The 18,930-nt window shown below is 46.0% G+C and overlaps 1 protein-coding gene across 1 annotated transcript in view; it reads right to left on the bottom strand.

Annotated features, from left to right (window-relative positions):
• Positions 1 to 18,930, bottom strand: part of LOC308338339 (epididymis-specific alpha-mannosidase-like) — a gene marked incomplete at both ends in the record, with an annotated part of 56,648 nt that overhangs the window by 16,116 nt on the left and 21,602 nt on the right. The window contains 5 exon segments of the mRNA XM_080796349.1: positions 3,883 to 4,044; positions 4,048 to 4,060; positions 5,305 to 5,393; positions 6,161 to 6,351; positions 12,127 to 12,232. Coding sequence (XP_080652475.1) covers positions 3,883 to 4,044; positions 4,048 to 4,060; positions 5,305 to 5,393; positions 6,161 to 6,351; positions 12,127 to 12,232 — 561 coding nt within the window.

Genomic DNA, 18,930 nt, shown 5'->3' with positions numbered 1-18,930 from the left:
AAAGCCTGAAACACTCTACTGAGACATGGCTAGAACTAGTGAACAAATGCAGTCAAGTGGCAGGATACAGAATGAACATGCAAAATCAGTTGTACTCCTGTACCCTAATAATCCACTATCAGAAAGAGAAATTAAGAAAGAAACCTGATGTATAACCACATCACAAGAATAAAATACCTAGGGAGAAGTTGAACCAAGGAGGTGAAAGGCCTGTACACTGAAAACCATAAGACACTGATGAAAGAACTTGAAGAAGACACAAATAATGGAAAGATATCTTGTGCTCAAAGATGCCAATATTTAATATTGTTAAAAGGCCCATACAAACTCGCGACTCTGTGGAGAGAAGCCATGACTGAGCGCTACGCTGCGGTGAGATGTAACAGGAACGGGCCCAGCCGCGCAGCCGGGGGCCACAGCTCGCAATAATCACTATTGATTTAAAGCTTTATTTAGCCTCCATCTATACCCTCGTAGTCGATAAGGTCTTGCCACATTTTATTAGCGAGATTGAGAAGTGTATTATTTGTTTGTTCTGCTCTTCCCTCCCCCAATATTAAACTGTGAAATTTGTGATTTGTTTAAACTCTGGATGAATCATAGTTTAGTTTGCATGTCCAGTTAATTCGTTTCTATACATTTTGTTTGATTCTCTTTCTCCTTCTCTCAGGGCTTTTACCAAAAAAAAATTTTATATATATATATATATATCTCCATATATATATATATACGGATCTTCTGAAAAGTTTTTTGAGGTGCAAGTTTTTCTATTGTTTTTCTCTTTGATTTATGGACACAATGCTGAGATTCAATCACTACATGAAACTCCCGGCTGTGAAAACAGAATATAAAACCTAGGGCTGTTTCCCACACAGCCCCGGGGGGGAAGCTATGCGACAGTCGGGTGCCGGTTTCAGAAAGATGCACCATCCCTTCCACCCTCTCCGTCTCTGTCCTCTCTTTCTTCAAGAAGGAAGTTGATCCCAGTGATTTCAGCCCATGCATTAAACAGGAAACAATAATAAATGTGTAGAATTCATATTTTTCTAAAGGGAACTTAACTGCTGCCCCGTGTTATGTACAAAACCGGTTTATGCCACAGGAACAGAATCACAAGTTTGGTTTTGGTACTTTTTGTTCCTCTTTGTATTCAGTTGTATAGTACTTCCAAATTCAGAATGAGAAGAAAAGCTGTTCTGTATCAAACCATCTAAGCAATAAATGTTATATTTTTTTTTTAAAAAGGCCCATACCACCCAAGGCAATCTACAGATTCAATGCATCCATTAATTTTTTTTAATTTTTGATTATTCACACTTGTCAAGACATGGACACAACCTGAGTATCCACCCATAGATGAGTGGATAAGGAGATGTGGTATGGACGTGCAAGGCAAACATGTCCACTAAAGAAAGAAGGAAATCTCAATGCGGGGACAACATGGATGGGACAACTTGACAGCAGAATGCTCAGTGACGTAAGTCAGACAGAGAAAGACAAATGCCATGGGATCTCACTTATAGAATTATGGAATTAGGGGTGAGGAGCGGGTGAAATGGGTGAAGGAGTCGAAAGGTACAACCTTCCAGTTTGAGGATAAGTAAGTCCTGGGGATGTAAGGGACAGCATGGTGACTATAGGTAATAATATTGTATTGTATATTTAAAGTTGCAAAAGAATGGATCTTAAAGGTAACCATTCTAGGAAGAAATACTTTGTAACTGTATATGACGGTGGATGTTAAGTAGACTTACTGTGGGGATCATTTTTCAACCTAGACAAATATGGAATCGTTATGTTGCACTCAAAATGAACATATGATATGTGAATTTTATCTCCATATAAAAGAGAGAGGGGTGCTTCAGTAGCACAGTCAATTAAGCGTCTGCCTTCAGCGCAGGTCATGGTCCCAGGGTCCTGGGATCGAGTCCCGCTACAGGTTCCTGGCTCAGCGAGAAGCCTGCGTCTCCCTCTGCCTGCCACTCCCCCTGCTTGTGTTCACTCTCTCTCTCATTCTCTCTTGCATATAAATAAATAAAAATCTTTTAAAATAAAAAAGAACGAAAGAAAGAAAAAAGAGAAAGAGAGCTGTAGCATTAATTTATGCCTCCCCTCAGACAGTCATGGTAATTCCCAGTTGTCCTTGTCAAAAGTTTGCAGAATTCAGAGTGTGAGTCTGGGTGAAGTTCCCAAGTGTCACATGGGTGTCTTATCTCATGGCCCACACCCTAGCTATGCCCCACCAGCTCCCATCACTTCCCTGAAACACCTGCAATTCCTGGATTTTGGAACTTTCTCAGAGGAGGTCACTCCCTGCCTCTCATGTACAAAACAGGAGGGGAACATGAGTTCTCATGGGATCTGCAGGTGAGCCCCAGCCAGATCCGTCCTACAAGCAGCCAGTGAGCGTAATGGGCCTGCAGGAGCATCAGCTCTCGCGCTGCCTGAGGACGTGGATTCAAAGAGTCTATCCCCATCATCTTGCCTAGGAATTTGGTGTGAACTCACAACAAAGAGTGATGGGGAGAGAGAGGCCAATCTGCAATGTCAGCTGTACACAGACCCCTGGGCGTGGGGCTGCAGCGGCCCCAGATATACCTGTTACAGTCAAGGGTCCTGAGTCAAACTGAGGCCAAGTCATGACTGGCTCCCACCAGGGGCTCTCCTTTTGCTGACAGCTGTCTCCACAAAGGGCACACTGGAATGCCATGTGCCTGGGGCCAGACTCCACATGTACAGGTGTGGGACGGAACTGTGAGAGACCTCATAATGCATCCACAGATAGAAGGCCCAGAGCAGGACTGCCAGGTTTTTGTGATCTGGACACAAGTCATTGCAGCCAGAATTTCTGTTTTCCTTTACAAATAACATTCAGTTTTTGAACTCCTGAGAAACCAAATACATCATTATTTCGTCTCTTTGTGGCCTACTTATAATTTCCGTTATGTGTTAAGACTCATATAAAGTCACATATAAGTATTTTGACTTAATGTACCTACCAACTGGAATGTTATCTTCAAACACTCGTTTACTAATATATTCACATATATAAAAGAGTAATAACAAATAAGAACAGCTAAAATACTAAAGATGCATGAAAAAAAGAAAGGCAATCAAGAAGTAAGAAGACAAAAAAAAAAAAAAAAGAAGTAAGAAGACAGACTAGGAAGTGCCCTGCTGGGGTCTGAGCACAAATCCCCATCCTAGCTGCCCTGCAATGTGGCTGTGCAGCCTCGAGACGATGCCTTGACCTCTCTGGTTCTCAGGTCCCTTGTTTCCAAAATAGGATACCAGCCGTGCCTGCATCCTAGGCCCATGAGGCACAGTAAGTAGATGAGACAAATATATCACATGGAAGGTGCCTGTGCACATTCCAGTGAAGGAGAACTTGGCATGTGATGGTGAGGAAGAGGAGCAAGAGGAGGAAGAGGATGTCCGTGTCTGACACTGTCATGGGGCATGTCTCCTGTCGGCCCCAGATCAAGCCTGTGAGGCAGGACCTGTCATGATCCCCACTTCACAAATGAGGAAACTGAGACCCAGGGGGTTAGGGCACACAATGACAGAGCAGGGGGCCAGGATTCCCGCCCAGGCCTCACATCCCAACACTGAGATGGGAAGATGAGGAGGAAGGAACTGAGGGGAGCTGGGGGCTGGCTGTATGGGCCAGGGGCTGTATTTCAGGTGGGAGAGGCTGGGGGAGTCCCAGGTGTTGGGAGGAGCTGGTGGAAGGGGTGATGCCGTGTGGTGGGCAGGGAAGAGGCACTGGCCAGGAGCTGACGATAGCAGCCTGGACCGAACCCTGGAAAAGCTCGGTTGGGTAAGGCTGGACAGGAGTCCAGAGCTGTCCTGGGGACATGGGGGTATGGGACCCCACCTTACGCAGGGCCAGAGGAGATGTGATGTCCAGAACCAGGCGGTCCGCTCCTTCACATTGGCCACAAGGAGACTGATATAGTATCTGATGTTGTCCTCATTGACAGGCTCAGTCATGTCCGGGAATTTCCCATTTAGGGGAGGCTCTGGGAAGACAGCTGAGCCATCTCAGTGAAAGCCTTCCCTGCAGGAGAGTGAAGGGTTAGTGGAGCCCATCCGTAAGAAGGGAGCCAGTTTGGGTCCCAAAGGACAGGCAGGGTGCAGCTGGACCTAGGCAGCTCAGGGAGTGCAGACCACACTGCTCAGGCCTCCTTCTCCCACCTGTGTAATGGGCAACTCAGTGCTGGCCCACAAGAGCTCTGCAGGCATATGGGGCTCAGTCCCGTGTGTCATGATTCACCAGCCATAGGACATTGAACACAGCCCCTTCCCTGGGCCCACACTGCCTCATCCACCACATGGAGCCCACAGTCCGTGTGTCCCTGTATCGACCCCCAGGGGTCTCATGGGATTCCTTTCATCACAGGATCCTTGGGGCCACCATGGTACCCGTCAGACCTGGGTCTAAGGCCCCGAGCAGGGTGAATTGAGAGAGGCACTGTGCCCCGGAGTGAACTGTAAGGCAGTGTCAAGTCTCAGTATGGGACATAGAGATAAGTTAGTGTCCTATTTCAAAACTCAGACTTAATGCAAAGCAAATCGCCATGAACAGAATCACAACATTTCTCTAAGGACAAGGACAGTATTCTGGATTTTCCCTTTTGCCTCAGGCTCCGATTTGGTCCACATGGCAGAGAACCCAAGATCAACCCTACGGGTCTGGATGCCCCCTTAGGGTCCTCCCTGCCTCACTCTGGCCTGCACAGTGTAACATAGGGTGGACCCTGGACCAGCCGCCAGGAGCCGCCACTTGGATCCTCTCAGCCTGTCTTCTCATCCATAAAATGTCCTGATGGTTGTTATGAAGAATAAAGGAAAGACATCAGCAGAAAACCCTGGGCTCGGGCCTGGCACAGAGTGAAGTCTGACAGACAGGAACTACCAGTCCTAAAGTCTGTGTCTCATGTCCTCACCAGCTGCCCTTCACCTTGCCCGATAATCTCTCCTGTTCCAGGATGGGCAAGCCTCTTGCCCACAGCATCCTAGGTACAAAGGGCCAGAGTGGGTTGAACCCAGGTCCTCCCACCCACAAGAGCCCACAGGCTGGTTCCTCCAATGATGTAGAGACCTTGGAGCTGGCCACTCACACCACACTGACCCCGCCACAGCTGACTATGGGGCGAGGCTGAGCGGCCCTGCTTCGATTTCTCCTTCTGTAAGCTGGAGCACTCAGAACATCTGCCAAGGGGGTGGATGGGAGGGTGGGTTGTGTCTCTGGTAATACAGGGAGGGTGCTTAGAACACAGGCTGCCCCGGGAAGGTGCTCACGAGCAGTAGCTGTACTGGTCCAAGACGTGTGTGAAGATTTCCTGCTCAGCCGCCAGGGATGGGGACCCTCGCCACACGAACTGTAGGCCCTGTAGGGAACAGAGTGAAGGCCCAGGGGCAATACAGCTGCCCTGGTTCTGCTTCCCCCAGCCTCACCTGGGCCTCCCTCCAGGGTTCAGGACTCCATCCCCTCTGCGGGCTCCTCTCGACTCCCTCGGACCCCCCCACAGCCACATATGATGGTGGAAACTGCCCTCCAGAAGGAGCCAGCCTGCTCCTGCACCCTTCCACCCCCAGCAGCACTGTGTCTGCCAAGACCTGCTAGAGAAGCTCATTCTGGCTCTGCTTGAATACCTCCTGGCACAGGGAACTGCCCATCTCTCACTAAGCCTGCAGTCTGTTTCTTCATTGCTCTCATGGTTAGAACCCAGGTAGGGTAGCAAAGGAGGGAGAAATCCTGCTTCTATTAAGTACTAGCCAGCAGGATGCTGGGACCATGCGCATGTTCCCTGATTCTTCTGTGCCTCAGTTTCTGCAGGAGAAATGAGGAGACCCCACCCAGCCCCAAGCAGCACACAGAGTCAGCTGCAGGAGAAGTGGGCAGACATGGGAAGGGAGCTCAGTGTGCAGCATGGACAGTGGTCGGACTCAGGACGACGTTGCTTCTCTCACCCACTAGAGTCCCAGTCCACCTTCATCTTCTGCTGCCTGCACAGCTTGCGTTTGTCTCAGACCACTCTTGCCTGAGTCCTGCTGGAGAGAATACTCATTCCTGCAGGAGCGTGGGAGCAGGCCCTGCACACAGGGGGAAGAAGGCAGCGGCCAGAGGCAGCAGCACATGTAGCTCACGACTCACTTGGTCTTTCTGCATGGCACCCTTCAGGTCAGGGTCGATCTGGGAGATGATGTGGGCATGGAACCCTGCCAGGGCAAATAAGGTGGGGGTCGTGGCAGAGACTCCAAAGAGGTTGACCTGCCAAGAGAACCACGGCCGGGTCCCAAAGGTTTCATACTGGAACCCATGTCCTTCTGCAAAGAGAGCACCGCCTTGCTGGTGACAGGAGGGGCCCCTTGCCACCTGCTCACTCAGGGCCCCTGCACTTCCAGGGGTCTGGAGTGTCATCCGGGGCTGGGCTACAGGAGATCCTAACAAGATCCTAACACAGAGGAGGCCACACCAGGATCCTCTGATGTTTCCTTTACTCATTCATGACGTTAGAGTCACCACATGGGCCTGAGCCATCCCAGAGGACCCCCCACACCTGTTGGACAGAGCCATGAGCAGACCAGAGGCCAGGTCAAGTCGGGAGAGGTAAGTGCTGCCAGGCGTCAGTGGCTGAGAAGGTCGGGGTCTGAGGCTCCCAGGAGGGGATGAGGACCAGCCAGGGTGCTCATGGCCCTCCTGGACCTCATGCACAACAGGGGGAGGAGGCAGAAGGTGAGCAGGAAGCAGAGGAGACCAGGAGGGAGCCGGGGAGGGGAGGGAAGATCTGGGGATCATGGAGTCCGGGATTATGAGGGAGTGGACAATAGCATCTCAGGAGAGAGGGCAGGTAGTACAATGAAGAGCACTTTCAATAGACAGGGAGCCAGAGGCAGGCAGGCCTGTTCAGCATCCCCTTCTCCTGCACTCAGAGAATCCTCATTTGTTCAGGGGTGCCATCCCCACCCCAAGGGATGAATTACCATTGCTCTCAGCTGCTCATGGCAAGTTCATTCCCCTCTGGCAGATACTTGTTTTCTCATCCTGACTGGAAGCTAGAGGTGGGCATGGATCATGGTTGGAGCCAAGAAGATGTTTGCATTAAATTTGCTTTGTTTGGGGAGAGATTTCCCACCGTCATTAAAAACACCAAGTCAGATTCCAACAAACAGAAATGGAAGGGAAACTTCCAAACTCATTTTATGAGGCCAGCATTACCTTGATCCCAAAATGAGACAAAGACCTCATCAAAAAGGAGAATTACAGACTAATATTCCTGAGGAACATGGACACAAAAATTGTCACCAAAATAGTAGCCATTAGGATCCAACAGCACATTAAAAGGATTATTCGCCACAACCAAGTGGGATTTATTCCTGGGTTCAAGGTTGGTTCAACATCCCCAGATCACTTAATGTGAAATAATGCATGAATAAAAGAAAGAACAAAAACCATATGATACTCTCAATAGATGCAGAAAAAGCATTTTACAAAGCACAGCATCCCTTCTGGATCAAAACTCTTTGGGGTGCCTGGGTGGCTCAGTGGGTTAAACCTCTGCCTTCGGCTCAGGTCATGATCTCAGGGTCCTGGGATCAAGCCCCACATTGGGTTCTCTGCTCATTGGGGAGTCTGCTTTCCCCTCTCTCTCTCTGCCTGCTTCTCTGCCTACTTGTGATCTCTGTCTGTCAAATGAATAAATAAAATCTTTAAAAAAAAAAAAACCTCTTCACAGCATAGGGATAGAGGGTACATACCTCAATGTCATCAAAGCCATCTGTGAAAAACCTCCAGCGAATATCATTCTCAATGCGGGAAAAACTGAGAGCTTTTCCCCTAAGGTCAGGAACACGGCAAGGATGTCCACTATCGCCACTGCTATTCAACATAGTACTAGAAGTCCTAGCCTCAGGAATCATACAACAATAAGAAATAAAAGGTATCCAAATCTTCTAAGAAGTCAAACTCTTACTCTTTGAAGATGATATATACTTTATGTGGAAAACCCAAAAGATTCCACCCCAAAACTTCTAGAATTCATAGAGGAATTCAGTAAAGTATCAGGATATAAAATCAATGCACAGAAATCAGGTGCATTCCTATACACCAACAAGACAGAAGAAAGAGAAATTAAGGAGTCGATCCCATTAACAATTGCACCTCAAACCATAAGAAACCTAAGAATAAATCTAAACAAAGAGGCAAAGAATCCGTATTCAGAAAACTATACAGTACTCGTGAAAAAAATTGAAGAAGACAGAAAGAAATGGGAAAATATTCCATGCTCATGGATTAGAAGACCAAATATTGTGAAAATGTCTATGCTACCTAAAGCAATTGTCACATTTAATGCAATCCCTATCAAAATACCGACAACTTTTTTCACCAGAACTGGAATAAATAATCCTAAAATTTACATGGAAACAGAAAAGACCCCTAATAGCCAGAGGATGTTGAAGAAGAAAGCCAAAGTTGGTAGCATCACAATTCCAGACTTCAAGCTCTATTACAAAGCTGTAATCATCACAACAGTATGGTACTGGCACAAAAACAGACACATAGATCAATGGAACAGAGTTCCAAGCCCAGAAATGGACCCTCAACTCTATGGTCAACTAATCTTTGACAAACCAGGAAAGAATGTCCAACGGAAAACAAAGTCATTTCAACAAATGGAGTTGGGAATATTGGACAGCCACATGCAAAAGAATGAAACTGGACCATTTCCTTACACCACACACAAAAATCGACACAAAATGGATGAAAGTTTCAATGTGAGACAGGAATCCATCAAAATCCTTGAGGAGAATATAGGCAGCAACCTCTTTGACCTCAGCCACAGCAACTTCTTCCTAGAAACAGTGCCAAAGGCAAGGGAAGCAAGGGCAAAAATGAACTACTGGGACTTCATCGAGATCAAAAGCTTTTGCACAGCAAAGGAAGTAGTCAACAAAACCAAAAGATAACTGACAGAATGGGAGAAGATATTTGCAAATGGCATATCAGATAAAGGGCTAGTATCCAAAATCTATAAAGAACTTATCATACTCAACACCCAAAGAACAAATAATCCAATCAAGAAATGGGCAGAAGGGTCGCCTGGGTGGCTTCTGCCTTTGGCTCAGGTCATGATCCCAGAGTCTTGGGATCGAGTCCCACATCTGGCTCCCTACTCAGTGGGGAGTCTGCTTCTCCTTCTCACACTCCCCTTGCTTGTGTTCCCTCACTCGCTCTCTCTTGCTCTCTCTCTCTCGCTCTGTGTCAAATAAATAAAATCTTAAAAAAAAAGAAAGAAATGGGTTAAAGACATGAAGAGATATTTCTCCAAGAACACATACAAATGGCCAACAGACACATGAAAATTTGCTCAACATCATTCAGTATCAGGGAAACACAAATCAAAACCACAGTGGATACCACCTCATACCCATCACAATGGCTAAAATTAACCAGTCAGGAAATGACTGGTGTTGGGGAGAATACAGGGAAAGGGGAACCCTCCTACACTGTTGATGGGAATGCAAGCTGGTGCAGCCACTCTGGAAAACAGTATGGAGGTTCCTCAGAAGTTGACAATAGAGCTACCCTACAACCTAGCAATTGCACTACTGAGTATTTACCCTAAAGATACAAATGTAGTGATCCAAAGGGGCACGTACACCCCAATGTTTATAGCAGCAATGTCCACAGTAGCCAAACTATGAAAAGAGCCTAGATGTCCATCGACAAACAAATGGATAAAGAAGATTTGGTATATACATGCAATGGAATATTATGCAGCCATAAAAAAAACTTGCCATTTGCAAAGAAGTGGGTAGAACTAGAGTCTATTATGCTAAGTAAAATAACTCATTCAGAGAAAGACAATTATCATATGATCTCACTGATCTGGCAAATTTGAGAAACTAGACAGAGAATCATAGGCAAGGGAGGGAAAAATGAAACAAGACGAAACCAGAGAGCGAGACAAACCATGAGAGACTCTTAATTTCAGGAAACAAACTCATGCTTGCTGGAGGGGAGGGAGGGGGTGGCACAGATGCAGTGTTTGGAGGATGGACACTGTAGAGGGTATGTGCTATGGTGAGTGCTGTGAATTAAGATTGACGAATCACAAACCTGTACCCCAAAACCAATGATACATTATATGTTTGTAAAAAGGGGGAGAAGAAAACTAATGGATAACCCATATGCTGGGAGAACGTATTTGATAATCATATTTCAGAAGGACTTATAGGTGTAATATATAGTTAAAATTAAAGACTGACAAAATCACTTTGGAAACCTTGGTAATTCCTAGTAAAATTAAAGATGCATCATCTGTTTAACCCAGAAATTTCACTTCTAGATGTATACCCAGGAGAAATAAAGTCTTATGAGTATGGGAAAAAATCACCAAGTCAGGACGATTATTCCTTTGACTCTTTTTCCTGACTTGAGTGGGGATATATGGGAACACTGCGCCTGGAGCTGTTGAGGACCTGGAGGGGTGGCACATGAGACACAGGGAAACATCAAAGAGCAGCCCAAGGGGACCCCCAAACCAACCCCACCAGTGCAGTACGGGACATGCCCTTAAGACTCACTGATCACTGCTGATCAGGTTCCTGGCCCTCTAGCACAAAGCATCCCGAGCCCCAAATGAAGAGGTGATTACTGAAGGAAACTGTTAATTATCCCATGGAACGACGTCTTCCTATTCCTTCTAGAGTCAGAAGCCCACCCTCCCTCTCAGCTTCAGCAGGTGCAGAGTCCCTCAGCTAGACACCGCCTTCCAAGACACGTGCCTCCCCCTGGCCAATGGGCTGTGAGCTCAGTGTTGAAGGCCATTCCCCAGCATCCCTTGAGGGCCCTTCGGGTCACGTGACTGCATCCGGGCCAATGAGACAGGAGCAGGAAGTTTGGCTACATCCCATAACATCCCTGCCAACGAGAGACACCCACGGGTGGGGGCTTGGTGGGGGCAGGGGTGTTGCTGAGAGCTGGGGGTAGACAACCCCTGGACAGGAGCAGCCCAGATGGTCACAGGTGAGTCCCTCCCTCGTGGCCAGATCTTTCCCTTCTCTGCACTGCAGCGGTGGCGCCCCTGCGCCTGACCCCAGCCAGGCTTTCCCACTCGGGAGGCAGTGCGGGTGCAGCTCTCGCTCGGACACCTGCCGTCGTCCCACCTCTGTAGGGGTCCCAGCTGGGGAGTTGGCCCCTCAGCGAACCGGAGGAGGAGGCAGCGGCCACACTCAGCTTTCCCTGGTCACCAAGTGCTGTGGGCAGGTGCCCCTCCCCACAGAGAAGTGTTGGGTCTCAGACTAAGGTGGGTGTGGGGGGCCTTCAAGGGCAGGGTTATGGCGGCCCCTCCATTCCCTCCCTCCCCTGTGGGCAGCCTGCAGGGGCCTGTCATGGCAAAGAGACACCTCAGAGCGAGGAGGAGGGCCCGTGCCTGCCCACTGACGTGCTGGAGGAGGGGTGGTGATGACAGGGGAGATGGTGGCGGTTGGGTGGGGTGCGGATGGGGGCGGTGCGCTCAGGATGCTGGTGGTAATGACGCTGGAAGTGACGATGGTGGTCATCGTGATGGTGACACAGGTGGTGTACATGGTGCTGTGGCTGTCAGTGTGGACAGGGAGAGGGTGTCCATGCAGGTGGTGGCCTGAATAATGGAGGAGGAGAGGGGGGCCTCACTGGTGCAGGTGGCGCTGCATGTACTGGTGGGGATGGCGGGGATGGCATCTAACCCTCACTGCTTATCTCCTGGGAGCCACGGGCTCCACTTCGTGGGCCCCGATGAATTGTCCCAATTTGATCCTCACAAGTACCCTGTGAGGGAGGCAGTGTGGTCAAACTCCTTTAGGCCATGAGGAAAGGCAGGCCCAGTGAGGGGACGTCCCTTGCCCAGGGTCCCGGGGCTGGGAATGCACAGACACAGGATAGACCCAGGCCATCTGGTCTCGAGACCACGCTCCACACCCCTGCACTCAGCGGCACTGGCAGGAGGATGGCACTCACCAGTGACTGTTTCCACCAGCCACAGTGTCCTGCTCAGAGGGTAAGCCGGGTCTCAGGAATCCAGTCCCAGTGTGATCAGAGGCCCCAGGATAGCCTGAGGTGGGGAAGGGGGACCTAACCTGTGAGCTGCAGGATCTGGTCATCAAAGTGGGTCACAGTCTTGTCATGCATGACCTGGCCCCTGATGACAAACTCCAGGTGTCTTGTGGCCAGGAGACAGCCAACCTTGGCGACAAGCAGAGAGAACAAAGCCAGGTTAGAACCCCAGAGTTGGGATGGGTCTGTGGGGACATGCCTCCGGTGTCTCATGGTGCCTTCCCCCACACCCGCAGGTGCATTCATTCTGCAAGAGCAGCAGGTCAGACCTGCCTCCCAGCACCCACACCAGCACCTGGCCCATGGCTGCTACTTGATCTGTGTTACCTCCACCTGAAACTACCTATAGCTCTATCTCTACTTCTGTCTCTACTGCCATGTCTACTTCTGTATCCACCTCCTTGTCTACCTTTTCCTCTGTCTCCATGTCTGTATCTATATCCGTTAAACTGTCACTGATGAAATAACTTCAGATGTATCAAAAACTTGCAAGAATTGTGCAAACGGCTCCCATGGATCCCTTCCCTGGTTTTGTTCACTGTCAACCCACTTTACCTATTTGCCATAGAGCTCCCGTATCTCCTTATAACCTGGTACAATTTTCTCTAAGCCATTTGAAAGTGCCAGTGTGCCTGCTCCCTATTCCTTCACTGTGTGTTTTGTCAGGACAGGGTAATTATAGCCATAATACAACTCTCAAAATTAGGACATTTACCATTAACGCAACACTGTAGCTAATCCAGAACTCATCCAAATGTTCCCAGTTGTTCGATGAATGCCCTGTTACTGGTGTGGGGTAGTCCAGGATGGGGCCCTTCCTCCCCTGTCATGTCTCATCATTGTCCTGTATTTCCAACACTTCCTCAGCTGCTATGTCCTCTCAATTGGCTTGATCATTTCAGGGATTACAGGCCAGGGATGTTAGAGATTGTCCTCCTGCTTGTGTTGCCTCATGACTGGCTCGTATTTTTTATAAACTTTTTAAAAATTTAAATTCAATTAACTAACATATAACATATAAATTCAATTAACTAACATATAATTATTAGTTTCAGAGGTAGAGGTCAGTGATTCATCAATGTTTTAAAATACCTGGTGCTTATTACATCACAAGCCCTTCTTAATGCCCATCATCCCATTAGCCCATCCCCCACACACCCTCCCCTAAGGAACCCTCAGTTTGTTTCCTATGATTAAGAGTCTTTTATGGTTTTTCTCCCTCTATGAGTTTTGTTGTTTTATTTTTTCTTTTCTTCCCCATGATCCTCTGTTTTGTGTCTTAAATTCCACATATGAGTGAGATCATATAATTGTCTTTCTCTGATCCATTTATTTCACTTAGTGTGAAATAAATAGTTCCACCCACATCATTGCAAATGGCAAGATTTTCTACTTTTGACAGCTGAGTAGTATTCCATTATATATAGTATTCCATATATATATACACACACACATATATATATATATATATGCACACACATAAATATATGTGTGTATATATATATATCACATCTTCTTTATTCATTCACCTATCGATGGACATCTGGGCTTTTTCCCTAGTTTGGCTATTGTGGACATTGTTGCTATAAACATTGTGGTGCACGTGACCCTTTGGATTACTACATTTGTATCTTTAGGGTAAATAACCATTAGTGTGTTTGATGGTTCATAGGGTATCTCTATTTTCAACTTTTTGAAGAATCTCCATACTGTTTTCCAGAGTGGCTGCACCAGCTTGCATTCCCATCAACAGTGTAGGAGGGTTCCCCTTTGTCTGCATCCTCACAAACATCTGTTGTTTCCTGTCGTGTTAATTTTAGCCATTCTGTCTAGTGTGAGTTGGTATCTCACTGTGGTTTGATTTGTATTTACCTGATGCCGAGGGACACTGAGCATTTTTTCTTGTGTCTGCTGGCCATTTGTATGTCTTCTTTGGAGAAATGTCTGTTCACGTCTTCTGCCATTTTCTTGATTGGATTATTTGTTCTTGGGTGTTGAGTTTGATAAGTTCTTTATAGATTTTAGATACTAGCCCTTTATCTGGTATGTCATTTGCAAATATCCTCTCCCATTCTGTGGGTTGTCTTTTAGTTTTGTTGACTGTTTCCTTTGCTGTTCAAAAGCTTTTTCTCTTTTAAAAAAAAAAAGAAAAGAAAAGAAAAGAAAAAGCTTTTTATCTTGACAAAGTCCCAATAGTTTATTTCTGCCTTTGTTTTACTTGCCTTTGGAGACATGTCTAACAAGAGGTTGCTGCGGCTGAGGTTACAGAAGTTCCTGCCTATGTTCTCTTTTGATGGATTCCTGTTCACATTTAGGGGTTTTATACATTTTGTGTCTATTTTTGTGTATGTTGTAAAGGAATGGTCCAGATTCATTCTTCTGCATGTGATTGTCCAATTTTCACAATGCCATTTACTGAAGAGACTGTCTTTTTCCCCTTGGATATTCTTTCCTGCTTTTTTAAGATTAGTTGACCATAGAGTTGAGTGCCCATTTCTGGGTTCTCTGTTCTGCTGCATTGATCTATGTGTCTGTTTTTGTGCCAGTACCATACTGTCTTGATGATTATAGCTTTGTAATAGAGCTTGAACACTGGAATTGTCATGCCACCAATGTTGGTTATCTCTTTCAACATTCCTTTGGCTATTCAGGGTCTTTCTTGGTTCTATATAAATTTTGGATTATTTGTTCCATTTCTTTGAAATAAGTTGATTGTATTTTGATAGGGTTTACATTAAATGTGTAGATTGCTCTAGGTAGCATAGACACTTTTTTTGTTTGCTTGTTTGTTTAGTGTATATTTTTTCTTTTTCTTAATTTAATTTTATTTTTTCAGTGTTCCAAGATTCATTGTTTATGCGCCAAACCCAGTGCTCCATGCAACATGTGCCTTCCTTAATACCCACTGCCAGGCTCACCCATCCCCCCCGCCCCCTCCCTTCCAAAACCCCCACTTTGTTTCTCAGAGTCCACAGTCTCTCATGGTTCATCTCCCCCTCTGATTTACCCCAATTTTCCTTTCCTTCCTCCAATATCCTCCATGTTATTCCTTACATTCCACAGGTAAGTAAAACCATATGATAATTGACTTTCTCTGCTTGACTTATCTCACTCCGCATAATCTCCTCCAGTCCCATCCATGTTGATACAAAAGTTGGGTATTCATCCTTTCTGATGGAGCCATAATATTTCATTGTATATATGGATCATATCTTCTTTATCCATTCTTCTCTTGAAGGGAATCTTGGCTCCTTCCACAGTTTGGCAACTGTGGCCTTTGCTACTATGACCATTGGGGTATAGATGGCCCTTCTTTTCACTACATCTGTATCTTTGGGGTAAGTACCCATTAGGGAAAGTGCAGGATCATAAGGTAGCTCTGTTTCTAATTTCTTAAGGAATTTCCACACTGTTTTCCAAAGTGGCTGCTCCAACTTGCATTCCCACTAACAGTGTAAAAGGGTTTCCCTTTCTCCACATCCTCATCATTTTTCCATTTCTTTCTGTCTTCCTCAAATTCTTTCATGAGTGTTCTATAGTTTTCTGAGTGCAGATCCCTTGCCTCTTTGGTTAGGTCTGTTTCTAGGTATTTTATGGTTTGGGGCGTTACTGTAAATGGGATTTCTCTTTCTTTTGTCTCAGTGTATAGAAATGCACCTGATATCTGTGCATTGATTTTATATCCTGCAACTCTGCTGAATTCCTGTATGAGTTCTAGCAATTTTGGGGTGGAGTCTTTTAGGTTTTCCACACAGAGTATCATATCATCTGCAAAGAGCGAGAGTCTGATTTCTTCTTTGCCAATTTGGATGCCTTTTATTTCTTTTTGTTGTCTGATTGCCAAGACCAGGACTTCCAATACTATGTTGAACAACAGTGGTGAGAGCAGACATCCCAACCATGTTCCTGACCTTAGGGGGAAAGATCTCAGTTTTTCCCCACTGTGGACTTTTTATATATGGCTTTTGTTGACGTTGTTCCCTCTATCCCTACACCATGAAGACTTTTGATCAAAAAAGGATGCTTTACCTTGTCAAATGGTTTTTCTGTATCTATTGACAGGATTATATGGTTCTTGTCCTTTTTTTAATTTATGCAGTGCATTATACTGATTGATTTGTGGATGTTGAACCACCTTTACAGCCCAGGATAAATCCCACTTGGTCTTGGTGAATAATCCTTTTAATGTACTGCTGGTTCCTATTGGCTAGGATATTGGTGAGGATTTTTGCATTCATGTGCATGAGAGCTATGGGTCTATAATTCTTGTTTTTGGTCGGTCTTTGTCTAGTTTTGGGATCAAGGTAATGCTGGCCTCTTAGAACAAGTCTGAAAGTTTTCCTCCCATTTCTATTTTTTGAAACACCTTTAGAAGAACAGGTATTAACTCTTCTTTAAATGTTTGACAGAATTCCCCTGGGAAGCCATTCATCCCTGGACTCTTGTTTGTTGGAGATTTTTTATTGCTTCTTCAATTTCCTTGTCAGTTATGGGTCTGTTCAGGTTTTCTATTTCTTCATGTTTCAGTTCTGGTTAGTTTTCTAGTTTTGTTGATCTATTCTACTGTTCTTTGGCTTCTACTTTTTGATTTCTGCTCTATTCTTTATTAATTCTCTTTTGCTGGGTTTAGGCTTTATTTCTGTTCTTTCTCCAGCACTTTTAGGTATAAGGTTAGTGTGTGTATTTGAGACCTTTCTTGTTTCTTGAGAAAGGCTTGGTGTTATATACTCCCCCATTAGGACCGCCTTTGTTGCATCTCAAAGGTTTTTGGTTTTGGTTTTGGTTTTAAAATTTTTATTTATTTATTTATTTGACAGAGAGAGAGAGAGAGGGAGAGAATACAAACAGGGATACAGGGAGAGGGAAAAGAATGTTTCCCACAGAACAGGGAGCACAATGCGGGACTCTATCTTGGAACTCTGGGATCATGACCTGAGCCGAAGGCAGATGCTTAACTTCTGAGCCACTGAAATGTCCTGCATCTCAAAGGCTTTGAACAGTTGTGTTTTCATTTTCATTTGTTTCCATGAATTTTTAAAAATTTTTCTTTAATTTCCTGGTTGACCCATTCATTATATACTAGGATGCTCTTTACCCTCCACATTTCTGAATTCTTTCCAAATTTCCTCTTCTGAGTGTCAGTTTCAAAGCATTTTGTTCTGAAAACTCGCAGGGAATGATTCCAATCTTTTGGTACCAGTTGAGAACCTGATTTGTGACCTGGTATGTGATCTATTCTAGAGAATGTTCCATGTGCAGTTGAGAAGAATGTGTATTCTTTTGCTTTAGAATGGAAGTTTCTGAATGTATCTGTGATGACCATCTGATCCAGTAGATGATTTATCTATTACAGTGAGGGAGGTGTTCATGTTGTCTATTATTACAGTATTATTATCTATGTGTTTCCTTAATTTTCTTTTAATTGGTTTATATAATTGGAGGCTCCCATGTTAGTGGCATAAATATTTACAATGGTTAGATCTTCTTGTTGGACAGGCACCTTAATTATAATATAGTGTTCTTCCTCGTCTCTTATTACAGTCTTTGGTTTAAAATCTAATTTGTCGGATATAAGGATTGCAACCACAGCTTTCTTTTGATGTCCATTAGCATGATAAATGGTTTTCCGCCCTCTCACTTTCAATCTGGAGGTGACTTACAGTCTAAAATGAGTCTTTTGGGACGCCTGGGTGGCTTAGTTGGTTAACAGCTCCTTCGGCTCGGGTCATGATCCCAGCGTCCTGGGATCGAGTCCCACATCGGGCTCCTTGCTCGGCAGGGAGCCTGCTTCTCCCTCTGCCTCTGCCTACCACTCTGTCTGCCTGTGCTCGCTCGCTCGCTCTCTCTAACAAATAAACAAATTTTTAAAAATTTAAAAAAATTAAAATGAGTCTTTTGCACACAGCATATCAATGAGTCTTCCTTTTTAGGCTGGTAAGTCTTCTTAAAATAAATGAAGGAATGGAGGGATGGAGACGTGGGCAGTAGGGAGAGGCAGTGGTGATGAGTCCAGTGAGCTATTTGGAGACTGTAGTTTGCAGTTGTTTTCAGGACCTTCAGCGTCATGATTATTCACTCCAGGAGGATTGAATGGGCTCCTGCTGCATACTGCTTTACAGGAGCACCTAACCATATCCCAGGCACTTTCCAGGCACTGAGAGTTCATGGGAGCAAGTAAAGAAAATTCCCTGCTTCCAGGGAGCTGTGCCATGAGTGATCTGCCTGGGACTCTGGTGCGTCACATCCATCCTCAATGATCAGAAAAGACAGTTGGGTTTGGGGGTGTCCAGTTAGGGGCAGTCCACCCACTGGACACCCTGAGAGACCCGCTTCACTCAGACCTGCCTGGCTCAGTGTCCCACCCATCCAGTATCAGCTGTGCTACCATGGGCCATTCACCTGCCCTCTTTGAACCAGGACCATCTGTGCAGCATGCACTAACTATCTCCACCATACAACCTGTTGGGAGGATGTGGTGACATAGACTGTAAGTAGAGGCCAGCACCTGGCACTTGGCCAGTCTCCACACTGTGCAAGGCTCCTCTTCACGACTCCACCGGCTGCAGGTTCAAGACACCCATCCGGTGAACTCTTCCCTTCACCTTCTCAGCTTTGCCACTTGGGCAAGTCTCTCATCTTCCTGACCCTCATGTTCAGTGACTTTTCTGAAGGAAGGTGAATGTCAGGGAGGAGACCAGGTCCACAGTGTCCTCCCAGGTGCACACGTCCCACATTCATCTGAACCCAGCAGGTCTGAGGAGGGGGAGTTCACTCCCATTTACACAGGCAGGACCTGCAGCTCACAGAATGCACCCCTGCCTGAGACT

The sequence above is a fragment of the Martes martes genome (genome assembly GCF_963455335.1).
Source record: "Martes martes genome assembly, chromosome: 2".
NCBI classification, from domain to species: Eukaryota; Metazoa; Chordata; class Mammalia; order Carnivora; family Mustelidae; genus Martes; species Martes martes.
Note: the sequence above shows the minus strand (reverse complement) of the source record. Positions and strands in the feature narration are given on the sequence as shown.